The sequence below is a fragment of the Alosa pseudoharengus genome, unplaced genomic scaffold, assembly GCF_046254945.1.
Source record: "Alosa pseudoharengus isolate Yale_2024_CS ecotype anadromous, Long Island Sound unplaced genomic scaffold, YU_APseudo_1.1 YU_APseudo_1.1_scf_6, whole genome shotgun sequence".
NCBI classification, from domain to species: domain Eukaryota; kingdom Metazoa; phylum Chordata; class Actinopteri; order Clupeiformes; family Clupeidae; genus Alosa; species Alosa pseudoharengus.
Window position 1 is genome coordinate 7,963,686 of NW_027468848.1, and position 15,000 is coordinate 7,978,685.

At 44.5% G+C, this 15,000-nt stretch overlaps 2 protein-coding genes across 2 annotated transcripts in view; both read left to right on the top strand.

The window, feature by feature from the left end:
* slc20a1a (solute carrier family 20 member 1a) overlaps positions 1-7,305 on the top strand; it is a 20,908-nt gene extending 13,603 nt beyond the window's left edge. The window contains exons 7-11 of the mRNA XM_076270025.1: positions 1-99; positions 920-1,433; positions 3,328-3,513; positions 5,386-5,470; positions 5,868-7,305. The exon at positions 1-99 is cut by the window's left edge and continues 120 nt beyond it. Of these exons, the coding sequence (XP_076126140.1) occupies positions 1-99; positions 920-1,433; positions 3,328-3,513; positions 5,386-5,470; positions 5,868-6,023 (1,040 nt within the window). The 3' untranslated portion in view covers positions 6,024-7,305. The remainder of the gene's footprint in view (positions 100-919; positions 1,434-3,327; positions 3,514-5,385; positions 5,471-5,867) is intronic.
* Positions 7,306-12,035: 4,730 nt separating this feature from the next.
* snrnp200 (small nuclear ribonucleoprotein 200 (U5)) overlaps positions 12,036-15,000 on the top strand; it is a 28,953-nt gene continuing 25,988 nt past the window's right edge. The window contains exons 1-6 of the mRNA XM_076270026.1: positions 12,036-12,317; positions 12,883-13,046; positions 13,418-13,589; positions 13,881-14,073; positions 14,346-14,401; positions 14,578-14,676. Coding sequence (XP_076126141.1) covers positions 12,273-12,317; positions 12,883-13,046; positions 13,418-13,589; positions 13,881-14,073; positions 14,346-14,401; positions 14,578-14,676 — 729 coding nt within the window. The 5' untranslated portion in view covers positions 12,036-12,272. The remainder of the gene's footprint in view (positions 12,318-12,882; positions 13,047-13,417; positions 13,590-13,880; positions 14,074-14,345; positions 14,402-14,577; positions 14,677-15,000) is intronic.

A 15,000-nucleotide genomic window follows, 5' to 3' on the forward strand; every position in this document is an offset into this window, starting at 1 on the left:
CCCCCGCCGAGAACGGCAGGGTGGCCTTCAACATTGGGGGCTCTGACGACGCCGATCTGGACAGTAAAGAGTTTGACACCAAAGACCTGGAAACCAACGGTAAGAATTGAATTCGTACTGTCTCATGGTAAGTCTCGTGACACCAGCTTATTGTTTGCCAGTTTGGCTGGTCATCTGATCACCTGTGACAGAGTTGCCATTAAAGGCTCTGCCTGTCTGTTTGGAAGCACTGTTTGCACATGCACTTCTGTTTGTATATTTCTTTATTGTTTTTCACACGATACGCAGACGTCATATGGCAGGGCACTCTCTTGTCAGACACCATATGACAGGGCGCTCTCATGTCAGACGTCATATGGCAGGGCGCTCTCTTGTCAGACGCCATATGACAGGGCGCTCTCATGTCAGACGCCATATGGCAGGGCACTCTCTTGTCAGATGCCATATGACAGGGCGTTCTCATGTCAGACGTCATATGGCAGGGCGCTCTCTTGTCAGACGCCATATGACAGGGCGCTCTCATGTCCGACGTCATATGGCAGGGCGCTCTCTTGGTTGACGTCATATGGCAGGGTGTTCTCATGTCAGACGTCATATGGCAGGGCGTTCTCATGTCAGACGTCATATGGCAGGGCGTTCTCTTGTCATATGGCAGGGCGTTCTCATGTCAGACGTCATATGGCAGGGCGTTCTCTTGTCAAATGGCAGGGCACTCTATTGTCATATGGCAGGGCGTTCTCATGTCAGACGTCATATGGCAGGGCGTTCTCTTGTCATATGGCAGGGCATTCTCTTGTCATATGGCAGGGCACTTTCTTGGTTGACGTCATATGGCAGGGCGCTCTCTTGTCATATGGCAGGTCACTTTCTTGGTTGACGTCATATGGCAGGGCGCTCTCATGATTTCTCTCTCCCGCAGCTCTGAACGGTCACAACGGCGGCCCCATGCCGGTCCCCGAGCTGACCACCGGTCAGCACCACACAGTTCACAAGGACTCGGGCCTCTACAAGGACCTGCTGCACAAGCTGCACATCGCCAAGGTGGGTGACTGCATGTGGGAGACCACCGACAAACCCATCCGCCGTAACAACAGCTACACCTCCTACACCATGGCCATCTACGGCATCCACGGAGGCTCAAAAGACGCCGACGGCCGCTCAGACGACGGCAGCAGCAGCGGGAGACGCGTCCGCATGGACAGCTACAACAGCTACTGCACGGCGGTGGCGGACGGAGGGGCAGAGGGAGACGCAGAGGGGGAGGGGCCTGTGGCGGTGGAGGTGTTGGACGAGGCTAGCAGGGAGGGCCCGCTGGAGGAGGAGGAAGTGGACGAGCTGGAGCTGGATCGGCCAGAGGTGTTCCACCTCTTCCAGTTCCTGCAGATCCTCACCGCCTGCTTTGGCTCTTTCGCCCATGGAGGAAATGATGTCAGGTAAACAGGAAGTTGTGTCATCATGTCAGGAAGTGACATAAAGGAAACAGATACCGATGTAAGAATGAAGAAATATTAGTGAGGAGGAAATGACTGTGACATAGACTGCAGAGTTTCCGCTAGAAAAAATGGTGCCGGTCAAAGTGACCGGCAGAGGTTTCGTTTTCCGGACATTTTGATGATATGCCGGTCAAATATCCTATTATTGCTTCTTAATTAGTCAAGTTGAGGAAAACAGGAGACAGGCTATATAGCTTATAGAATGACATAATCAGACTGAAAAGAATGCAACATGTTCATTAGCCTAACTTACGTAAACATGCCTAACAAGATCTAGCCAGTATTTATGTTTTCATGGAACGCAAGAGTCCGCTTCGTTCATTTTTTAAAAAAAGGCTACGTTGTTTGTTGCTGCCCACGTTATCTCCAGTGGTTCAACTGTTTAACTTGCAGAGATGCGCACACACAAGAATGAGCGCTCACACCACTACCCCCTAGGCTATGCCTCTTTATTTGATAACAATACATTAAGAAATGTTTCCTATTCTGGGAAATGTTTAGTTTCTTTTTCTTTCGGTCCGCGGTTCAATGATACCGTTTAATTGTGCCGGAAATGATCCAGACCAGCAATCTCCTCGTCAAGGAGGCCCTAACCCTGCAGATCATAGATAGAGAAAGCATAGGCCTACTGTATGCTTTGGGTACAGAACACAGTTGCATGTCCAGTGTACACGGAGAATGACTTGGAGCGGCCACAACCAGCTGCAACTCCACTTCCAACGTCATGATTCCGACAGATACGCCCGACACTTCTGCTTTTTATCTGGTGGTGGTGGTGGAGTTGACCGGACATCTGAGGCTTCAGACGTTACCAATTTATCATCATCCATCGCGTCTGGCCTCTGAAAAAACTTTTAAGGCTAGTCTGCCTGGGCCTGGCCATGTTTGAACCGCCTCACTAATTTGTTCGTTGTTTAACATGGACGTTTTAAGCGTGCGCTTCCTATTTGAAATGCAGCATAGGCTATGCGTGTTGTTTAATACCTTTCAAACGGTAGAGCCTGTGCATTTAAAAACATAGTCAGAGGACGTATTGCTTTAATATAGCTTAAATTTTAAGTCTTATTCTCAAATTCATATTGCGTTAGGGGGACGGGATTATTAGCCAATTTCAATCGGACAATTTGACCGGAGAGATTTAATTTTGTCGGACATTTCATTTTTTTTTCGCCCAATGTCCGGTAATTACCGGACAACGGAAACCCTGATAGACTGTGAGGAAATTATGTCGGATTGTCTGGAAATGTTACCAGTCAGGAGGAAATTAATTAAGTTAATGTGTCTTAAGTATGGGCAGCCGTGAGAGTTAATGTGTCTTGAAAGTCTGGCTAATGGGAGACATCTGGGGTGCTCAAATAATAATAATAATAATAATAATAATAATAATAATAATAAGTTTATTTTATATAGCACCTTTCTCAAACCCAAGGTCGCTTTACATAGTAAGAGACAGCTACAGTTACAGTTACAGTTTTGTCCTGTAAACCAGGTAAATGAGAACAAACACAAACACATACCGTACATACACACTTACAGACACATGAACACATACCGTACATACACACTTACAGACACATGAACACATACCGTACATAAACACTTACAGACGTACACACACACACATGAACACATACCGCACATACACACTTACAGGCGTACACACACACATGAACACATACCGCACATACAGTACACACTTACAGGCGTACACACACACAGGCACACACATGTAGGGATAGAGATCAAGGGGTGTGCTGTTCTGTGTGTGTCTGCAGTGAGTGTATGGTTGAGGGTCTGTAAAGGATATGCTGTTGTGTGTGTGTGTGTCCTGCAGTAATGCGATCGGCCCCCTGGTGGCGCTGTGGCTGGTGTATGACAGCGGCTCGGTGGTGTCCAAAGCGCCCACTCCCATCTGGCTGCTCCTCTATGGAGGAGTGGGCATCTGCGTCGGACTCTGGGTCTGGGGCCGCAGAGTCATCCAGACTATGGGCAAAGACCTCACCCCCATCACCCCCTCCAGGCAAGTACACACACACACACAGACACACACACAGACACACACTCATGCACACATACACACATGCACACATACACACAACAAACACGCACACACACACACACACACACACATACACACAACACACACGTATACGCATACACACACTCATGCACACATACACACACACACCTGCACACATACACACAACAAACACATATACGCATACACACAACACATACATACACGCACACATACACATATTTGGTGAATGGAGGTGGAAATTCCTTTCTTTGGTTAATGTCCGCGATTCACATTAACTGTAGGCTATCACCGCCATTGTAAAAGTTTTTTCAACTTTTGTGCCGTCGCCACATTTGAGTGCTACGTTTTGCCTGCATGGATGCGCGATTGAGTGTGCATCTAAATGTAACATGCAAGATGCAACAGCCATTTCTAAGAGGCTTATAAACCGGCTCATTTCTGACATTAGGCCTACTACTAGCATATGAATGCATTATTTATGTTGTAAGACATGTGAAAGAAATGAATGACACAGGCACACACAAATTCAAATGAAAGGACACTACGTTTCACTTTCGCTATCATTGCGAGAAAATAGGCTACAATATGGAAAATGCTTCAAAGTTACCTTCGAGTCTGATCAGCTTCAAAAATGAATGGGGTTTCCTTAGACAGTGCTACACCTTTCCAACAAGTTTTGTGAGAATTGTACCGGTATCTTTTGCGATATTGTTGACAGCCTGCACCGCAGTAGGGTGCAGGAAGCTTTTGATAGCGCACGCCTCAAACGATAAACGCAAAACCTCCTGGACAAACCACTCACAGTGTACTCTCTGAAACCATGAATAGGTCACTAATTTGTGTGTTATTTACGTTTGATTGCATTTCAGATGGCGGGACTTGTTGGTTTCCTGTAGTAGCCTATAGCGTTTTTTTCTTTATTTTTTTGTATGTCCGAATATTGGGGGGGACATTTTGGTCACATCTGAATATTGGGGGGGACACGTCCCCCCCAAAGTCTATGGTGAATACGGCCCTGCACAACACACACGTATACGCATACACACAACACACACGTATACGCATACACACAACACACACGTATACGCATGCACACATACACATACACACAACACACACACACACACACACACACACATACACACAACACACACGTATACGCATACACACAACACACACGTATACGCATGCACACATACACATACACACAACACACACGTATACGCATACACACAACACACACGTATACGCATACACACAACACACACGTAGACGCATGCACACATACACATACACACAACACACACACACACACACACACACACATACACACAACACACACGTAGACGCACACACCCACAGTAGCACTGCTGCTCCTGAGCTCTAATTTTAGAAATCTGTCTCCTCGCCGGTCACGTCCCTCAGTGCTGTTTGTTTATTCAACATCTTTCGGACAGAGTGACCTTTCTCTGACCGCCACGACCCTGTGACCTTCGTCCTCTTTATCAAAGACAGGAGTAAACATTTACATTCATTCATCCAGCCGCTACTAGCCACACTGACTCCAGCGCAGTCCAGTCCGTGTGCTCACATGGGGGTCCGCCACAGCACTGCTCCTCACTGTTAGCACTAGCGCCGTCACATGGGGAAAAGTACATGGACAAAGCAGAGAGAGAGAACCTCAGGTGCTGACTGAGGAACAGAGCCAGTTCGGAACCAGATCAGAGCCAGATTAGAGCCAGATAAGAGCCAGATTAGAGCCAGAACAGTCCACCAGAGTGAGTCGCTCTCTGAGCTTCCTCTGGAGTACATGCGCGTGCTGTGAACTTTGACCTTTGGTTTCCTCCACAGCGGCTTCAGCATCGAGCTTTCCTCAGCCATGACCGTCGTCGTAGCGTCCAACATCGGACTTCCTGTCAGCACCACCCACTGCAAGGTGAGGTCAGAGGTCATGCACATCCCATGATTCAGGGTGATTCAGGCTCCTGATGGGGTCTGGTCAGCTATGTCATTAAGATTTCCTGGACTCCACACAAGACAGTGATATACTGGGCTACCATCAGTGACTGTATCTGAATTATTTGAATAATTTTGAATCTGTTTGCCATTGAATGTACTATTGACATTGTATTCGCATGAACTGAAAAAAAACATATGTAGGTAAATCAGTAGAGTGAGAGACTGGGCTCATATGATCTGAAGGAAGATGGCATTTATGTACGCTGGCTTTACTGGAGTCATTTTCAACTTCATTGTAATTCATTTTAAGGGATATAATTTCTTGTTCTGTGTGTGTGTGTGTGTGTGTGTGTGTGTGTGTGTGCATTTCTTAGGTGGGCTCCGTCGTAGCAGTTGGCTGGTTGCGTTCTCGTAAGGCTGTCGACTGGCGTCTGTTCCGGAACATCTTCATCGCCTGGTTTGTGACGGTGCCCATATCTGGACTCATCAGTGCAGCTATAATGGCACTGTTCACTTACGTCATCATCTGAGGCTCCCATAATGCAACAGCACCAGTATACAGTACACCTGCCTATGGACCTGCTCACCCACGTCATCATCTGAAGCACCCATAATGCAACAGCACCCACACAGAGATGCCTATGGACCTGCTCATCCAAGTCATCATCTGAAGCACCCATAATGCAACAGCACCCACACAGAGATGCCTATGGACCTGCTCACCCACGTCATCATCGGAAGTTCCCGCCAGAGGTGGAACTCTGCACCTAAACAGTGCTGCTATCATGGCTCTGCAACAGAAACCAAATGGTGCGGCCATCTTGACTGTTCCTCTAAATCTCCAATGATGCTTCAGGACCAAACCCACAGCTCTATGATGCTGCATTCACACATAGTCATTCCTTGGCCCTTATTGGTCCAATATCAGTGTACGTGTTTCACATAGTCATTCCTTGGCCCTCATTGGTCCAATAGTGTAAATGTTTCACATAGTCATTCTCTGGCCCTCATTGGTCCAATATCAGTGTACATGTTTCACATAGTCATTCCTTGGCCCTCATTGGTTCATTATCAGTGTACGTGTTTCACATAGTCATTCCTTGGCCCTCATTGGTCCATTATCAGTGTATGTGTTTCACATAGTCCTTCTCTGGCCCTCATTGGTCCATTATCAGTGTAGGTGTTTCTATGTTTCAAACATAGGTGTCCTGTCCATCTGCATACGTTTGGTATCTGCACTGTAAATAGACAAGTAGGTATATAGGCAGACACCATATGAGTCTCTCTTTGTTAAAGGGATATTCCACCATTTGGGGAAATACACCTCCCCTTGAGTTAAACAATTGAGTTAGAATTTAATCAGATTAGACCGTTAGCATCTCTGCTATAAGCTAACGGTCTAATGTGATTCAATGAGCTGGAGCTAAAAGTGTTACTGTCAGACTCGGAGAACGGCTGGATGAACTGGGGAAACGTAAAACACAATTATTTAACTCAAGGGGAGGTGGAAAATGAGTGTATTTCCCCAAATGGGGAAATATCCCTTTAAAGACACAACTTCTGGATCTTTGTACATAACTTACACAGCCTGCCTGTCATAGAAATTAAATGGAGAGAATTTGGAACTCACCAAACTTGATCTTCAGTTTATGATTTTATTTTACTATATTTGTTTAAAAATACTGAAATTGATCAGGGTTTTCTCTATATTTATGTTCATAATGAATGAAATATGGTCATTTGAATGATTTTCCATCTGTCTGTTGATGATGTACTGTATGCATGAACTAAAATAAATCTAATTTGTAATTATTTCATGTCTTCTTGCATGGTTAACAAAACAGATGAACATTTTCAATCAGTCTTTGATCTGTATAAATATATATTCATGACAAAGTGAACTACCATGACTGCCAGTTTAAATACATTTACATTATATTTACATTTATTAATCTATTACATTTAGATAGATAGATAGATAGATAGATAGATAGATGGATAGATATACTTTATTGATCCCCAGGGGAAATTCAAGACAATTACTCATGTTTTAATCCAAAGCAACTTAAAAAGCTGCAATGTAACCTTAGATAACAAAACTGCAATCAATAATACTGCAACCAATGCTATGACCAGAGGATGAGTGCAGAGGTTTTACTAGTCAAAGTAGACAGTGGTAGAAAGAGGTAGTGCAGGGAAGAAAGGGAAGTGCCAGGTAGGTGTATTGGGTTGTTAGGAGAGTAGGTACAGTAATAATACTCAAGATCTTTGAAGATAGAGAAGGATGCCCCTGCTTGGGTAACACTAGAGCATTGTCATTAAGAAGGACGTTTGAATGTGTTTAGAGAGGCCATCTTTGTCGGTTCTGCAGACAACACCATATTATAAAACTGAGCATCTGTCTCCACCTACAGGCACAATTGAGAAAGGACATCCATGGTAACAAACAACCACACAGGCAGAGATGGGCAGTATCTTTGATAAATACATTCAAAAATACGTATTTTATTTTATCATTTGTATTGTATTGGGTTGAAGGAAATAGATTCATATTTTGTATCAAAAGATAGATAGATAGATAGATAGATACTTTATTGATCCCCAGGGGAAATTCAAGGTCTCAGTAGCATACAGACATCACACACACATTCACATATGAGGCAAAATATGTTATTGGTGTGTATTTTTGTAGTTTACAAATATTTTTGGTAAAACCAATACTTTTGATTATGTGATGACATCATAAAGGTGCAAAAACACTGAATGTAGCCTCTGACTGGTGCTGATTCAGTAATTTGCCCAGACTTGTGATGTCCTCCAAAGCTAATGATGACACAAGGAACCTTTCTGAGAAAGGTTGGGCAATGAGTACATGAGTACTGTTGTTCTGGCATGTCCCTGATATTGGGCAACTTAGTTTTTTCTTGAGAACTTTAATCATCAACATCAACACATGGAACCGGTTATGTGGTTACCTGGCAACATTGCTTAAAAAAATTCCCCATATATCACCTAAAGCAACACAATGAAAAGGTATGTATTTATGTATGCCCATTGGCATCAATAACACCAATTATTGCTTAGACAGTCTACCCAGTTGGTAAAAAACTAAACAATTAAAAGGGTCATGATCACTTGATCAACAGCGTTACACAGTGCAATATCAAGCATTCTGGGCATGCATTGACAATGTCAGAGACTTCATATGTCAGCATGAGTTTGAAGTTATTTTCTGTGATAGAACTGCATTTGGTTGCTTTAAGACCACATTCTTTGGCTCTCAATAGGTTCAGTGGTTGTACCATTTGACAAGTTCAGTTGTGACTGACTTTTTCAGTCCATCTCTGACAGTATTTAGGTTAGGAGATGTAACAGATAGGTCAGCATCAGTATCAGCGCTGATCTGTTGACTGTTTACAGATGTATGGCATGTCTCGTAAGCAGAGGAAAGCTGTTGCTCTCAAACACTGCACTATCTATAATCAACTGAGTCAGTGTACTGATGAAGGAATAGATTAAATAGACAGGTAGGCCTATAGGGAGGGAAAGTAATCTCATCGCCATCTAGTGGTTGCGTTCCTAGAGTTTAGCGGAGGGGATGGGATTTTTTTTTAGAAAAAATATATCTCGGTGCACATTGGGATCTTAATTTAATGCCTTCCATATGTTAGGCACTGGGGTTACCTCTATTGCTTCAAGTGGTCATACCTTATTTTTAGGATCAGTTGAATTGTTTTGAGTTTTTGTCGTAACATAGGGAGGGAAAGTGAAAACCAGCGCCCCAAGTGGTTGCGTTCCTATCGAAGAGCAGCTCCAATGTTAAGTCCCATAGACCTATTTAAAAAAGAATACTGTGAAGCCAAATCAGCGATCTTATCCACCAAAAATATTTTTCAGTGTCTATACAGTAATAATCTTCTAACTGTGAAAATGTCAGACCCTATTTTGCCTTATTTAAAAAAATCGAAATTGCTCCTTTTGTTTCATAAATGAACTACAAAAAAGCCACGTGACTTTACCCTTCGACATTACCAGAGCCCATCTACGGAGAGCCTTGCCACTCCGTATTAAGTCCCATTGTACCGAATTTTGGTTGCAGTTCCACTAGATTTCCACTGGGGGCGATCGCCATGAGTGCAGAATGAATGGGAGTCAATGGAGCTAGACGGCTAAATTTGCCTCTTTCACCTGATTGTCGTTGACAAATCTCAGATTTGATTGTAGTTTGTATAACTTCAACATGGGTTATAGGTCAAAAGTTGAATGAACGAGTACTTATGTCCTTTTGATTTCTTACAGGTTGGGTCGTTGTTGCCCATAACACGCTAGCATTGTGCTAATGAATGACGTCATTGACACGTTTGAAAGGCTTTTTAGAACAATTAAGTGACTTTAAAAAATATAATACTCCACCAAGTGTATTTTCTTTGCCTCCCCTTTCGAAAACAATATTCAAATTACTTGGAAAAAAATTATATCCAGAGAAAAGTGGATTTTGAGGGGTACAGCTCCATAGACCTCCATGCATTCTGCACTCGTGGACGAGCGCCCTCATGTGGAACCACAGAAGGAACTGCAACCAGTTCAGAAACCGGAAGTTTTCCGAGAGTGGCAGTTCTCCCCTTATTAGACATTCTCTGACATTACTCAAGGTAGCATGGTTTGTTTATTAGCCTGGTTAGCATTGCCACTTAACACTTACTGCCAGCTCTTCATGTGAGTAGAAGCACAACACCAGTTATCCAGACATAAAGGTTATCACCACGCGGTTTACATCACCTTCCGTTATTACAAAAATATGTAAGCCAGTTAAGCAAATTGCCGTATTGATCAATTAGAGATTAAGCGCCCAAACCTGTGACATCACATGCAACTGTAGTTTGTTATCACCATGTTATGACACAAAACAATTCAACTGATCCTAAAAATAAGGTATGACCACTTGAAGCAATAGAGGTGACCCCAGTGCCTAACATATGGAAGGCATTAAATTAAGATCCCAATGTGCACTGAGATATATTTTTTCAAAAAAAAAATCCCATCCCCTCCGCTAAACTCTAGGAACGCAACCACTAGATGGCGATGAGATTACTTTCCCTCCCTATGGTGATAACAAACTACAGTTGCATGTGATGTCACAGGTTTGGGCGCTTAATCTCTAACTGATCAATACGGCAATTTGCTTAACTGGCTTACATATTTTTGTAATAACGGAAGGTGATGTAAACCGCGTGGTGATAACCTTTATGTCTGGATAACTGGTGTTGTGATTCTACTCACATGAAGAGCTGGCAGTAAGTGTTAAGTGGCAATGCTAACCAGGCTAATAAACAAACCATGCTACCGTGAGTAACGTCGAAGGGTAAAGTCACGTGGCTTTTTTGTAGTTCGTTTATGAAACAAAAGGAGCAATTTCGATTTTTTTAAATAAGGCAAAATAGGGTCTGACATTTTCACAGTTAGAAGATTATTACTGTATAGACACTGACAAATATTTTTGGTGGATAAGATCGCTGATTTGGCTTCACAGTATTTTTTTAAAAATAGGTCTATGGGACTTAACATTGGAGCTGCTCTTCGATAGGAACGCAACCACTTGGGGCGCTGGTTTTCACTTTCCCTCCCAGTGATTTCATCCTCCCTTTAAAGAGTATTTTTAGTTTTTTTTTATTATACAAAAATGCAATATTTGATTTTGATACATGGTGTGGCATGCTGTATTTTGTAGCTTATTTTTACAGACTTAAAATTAGGGTATTTGATATTTTGTTTTAAAATACATTTTGATGTATTTTTGCCCATCCCACTCAGGCATCCAGTAACACATGCAAAATCAATGCAGAGGATGCCAGGCATTCTCCATGACAGTCACCTGTGCATGTCCTCTTCACTCAACTCAAGGGGATCCAGCTCTGCGCCAAACAAAGACCCAGCAGACCACTGATTGCGTTTTCTGCTCATCTTATTAAAAGACCCTTGAATAACTTATACCAGACCAATGCGGTCTGGGTCCCTAACCGGGTCCCAGGCTACAAGGACTCCTCCGAAAATAAGCTGTCCCTGCCCTTTCCTCTAAAGCCAGAGTTAGCTGACCAGTTCAGTATATCCAGTGGCTGCCCCAGATATTTTCAGGTCCTGACCACCTCCACAGCCCAACAATCCCCTCATTGGAGACTGGTAGCAGAGTTGGACTGTGCCTCTGGAAGTCCACCACCATGTATTTTTGGTCTTGGAAGTGTTCAGTTGCTGATGATGCCTGCACCACTCCCTTCTTGTTCACCCCTAATAAACTCCACAATTGCAGTACCATAGGGAATTAACTAGAGGAAACGTCAAGAATGTGACATTTTTGGGGAAACCACTCAAGAAGATCAAATGTTATTTTTGAGGAATTCATTGTTCATTTGCAGTGACTAAAACGCATAATACGCTATGCGGTAGGCCACCCATAGGTGGCCCATAGGTGGCGTGACAGGATTGAGATGTTGTTCCATGTTGACCCTTCATCCGGAAGCGGAAGCTTGCCAATGTGTTCCATTCGTTAGCGCAGACGAGCGTGTTTGAAACGTTTAGAAGAAGGTATATGAGAAGTTACCTTTTGCCGTTGTATAGTGGAAAATCTACATTTGTGTTGATTTTCTCCTCTCCTAAACGGTAGAGGAGGAATAATAGGTCTGTCCGTAACTGTAGTGGACCACTTTAAATAATTCCCTACGTAACCAAAGGTTAGCTTTATTCATTTGCAGCCGTGTTGATCACGGAACCAACACAGCGAAGTTATGGCGGATGTTACTGCCCGTAGCTTGCAGTACGAGTACAAAGCGGTAAGTTTCTTGCTCCCAAATTCAAGCATGTAAAATTATGCGTGTTATGCATTGTGTAGATATTTTCGGAAGATCTCTTTTGTGGTCTGTAAATGAACGACCAGCAAGTTGATTGTTGTTAGCACTTGGCCAACTTGGTTACGCACCGCTAATGTTAGCCTTGCGCAGTCAGTAGCGTTAGCTAGCTAACTAAAATAGCTTGCTTGTACAATTTAATTCTCTCTAAATGCTTCTTTGCATTGTATTATTGTTTCCAGAGATAACCCATTAACACATCAAGAAATACATGAAACATGCACGCGCAATTACAATTGATCTGCTATGCTCTAAATACTGCCTCGGGGCCTTATAATATAGTTGTGTGTGTGTGTGGGATAAATGAACAGAAACAGTAAGCATTCAGTACATTAAGCTTACGTATTGGATCGCCAAGAGCACACATAGGAGTTCTCCACCTAAAACGTTTGCAGCGTGCCTGCTTCCATGAGACTCTTTAGAGACTAGCGTCCAAGAATGTTTCAAGGAATGTAAAGTATACATGTAAAGCTTAATTTTCCGTCTGCAGAACTCTAATTTGGTCTTGCAAGCGGACCGTTCGCTTATCGACCGCACACGTCGCGATGAGCCCACCGGAGAGGTTCTGTCGCTCGTGGGGAAACTGGAGGGGACCAAGATGGGGGACAAGGCCCAGAGAACCAAACCATCGATGCTGGAGGAGAGACGAGCAAAGTGAGTCGCAACACCTCATCTGCATCTAGGAATGGGTTGATTCTGCTTCTGCAGATGTTGTTTGTGATAGTTTGTTGTTTTGATTCTGCATTGTCAACATCATCTTTTGTGACTACAAACAGTATTATCCAAATAACTTGCATCCCTGCGTTGACTGGTTCTGTTGAGAAGGTCCATATTGACAGGTCGTCAGGGTCTACTCATGTTAGTGCTGTTGCAAATGTTATTGTTTTGAGTTAGAATCCTGTGATGGCTACTTATTCAAACAGCCTATATCACCGGTCAGACAGATGTGACTGCTTTTGACCAGTTCTTGTAAACGTGGCGTAGTCCAGCCCTGACACTGAGTGTGTGTTTGTGTTGGTGTACAGGCGGAGGAAGCGAGATGAGGATCGTCATGACATCAACAAGATGAAGGGCTTCACACTGCTGTCGGAAGGCATCGACGACATGGTGGGCATCGTCTACAAACCCAAGACAAAGGAGACCAGGGAGACGTACGAGATCCTGCTCAGCTTCATCCAGGCTGCGCTCGGAGACCAGGTACACACACACACACACACAGGCTTGATAATGTTTTAACGAGTAGTGGTTGGTTTGTAGCTGCAGGCTCCATAATATTGTATAATATATCTATAATATTTTTGTTGTGCATGTTCTGGAAAAACAGAAAACCATTGCAGAGAAAAAGGGTAGTGGTAGTGTTGATACATTAGATTAGTGGACACATGCATGGACTGTTATCCTGTGCGTGTGTGAGCTCCTACTCTCTGAGAAGTGGGTATCTTTGTGAGAGATGATCAGCGTCACTCAACCCCCCCCCCACCCCTGCAGCCGCGTGACATCCTGTGCGGTGCGGCCGACGAGGTCCTGGCCGTGCTGAAGAGCGATAAGATGCGGGACAAGGAGCGGCGGCGGGAGGTGGAGCAGCTGCTGGGCGTCACCGACGACACGCGCTACCACGTGCTGGTCAACCTGGGCAAGAAGATCTCCGACTACGGCGGCGACAAAGAGCTCCAGAACATGGGTGAGAACACTGAGGCAGTGCAGAGGAGCTTTTTTTTTTTTAAATTGCCCCAATTGCCCCAATTGCCCCATTACTGACCTACTGTAGAGGAGGCAATGCACACCGGCTGGGGCAACAGTTGGGGAGGGCTTTTTCATATTTGCCCCAATTGCCCCATTACTGACCTACTGTAGAGGAGGCAGTGCACACTGGCTGGGGGGGGGTGTAATAGTAGAGTTTTTTTTAAAAAAAATTTGCCCCATGACTGACCTGTGAACTGTTCTTGCTCGTAGATGATAATATTGATGAGACGTACGGAGTCAACGTGCAGTTTGAGTCCGATGAAGAGGTAAGTTTGCCCCAAGGTTGCTCTCTGTGTTCACTGTGTGCGTGCGTGCGTGCTATTTGTTTGTGTTCATGTTGATGTGTGTATGTTTGTGTATTTGCTTGCATCCATGTGTTAATGTCTGTGTGTGTGTGTGTGTGTGTGTGTGTGTGTTAATGTGTGTGTGTGTGTGTGTGTAGGAGGGTGATGAGGATCAGTACGGCGAGGTGAGGGATGAAGGCTCCGATGAAGACAGCGAGGGAGAGGAGGCCGGCGTGGGCTGCGCACTCTCTGCTAATGTAAGGATGCACCACACCGCACACGCACCACACGCGCACCACACCTGAGCACCACACCTGAGCACCACACCCACATACCGCACACACGCACCGCACACACCACACACGCGCTACACGCATGCACCACACACGCACCACACCCACATACCGCACACACGCACCGCACACACCACACACGCGCTACACGCATGCACCACACGCACACCGCACACGCACCACACGCGCACACGCGCACACGCGCACCACACCTGAGCACCACACCCACATACCGCACACACGCACCGCACACACGCACCACACACGCACACCACACATACTACACCG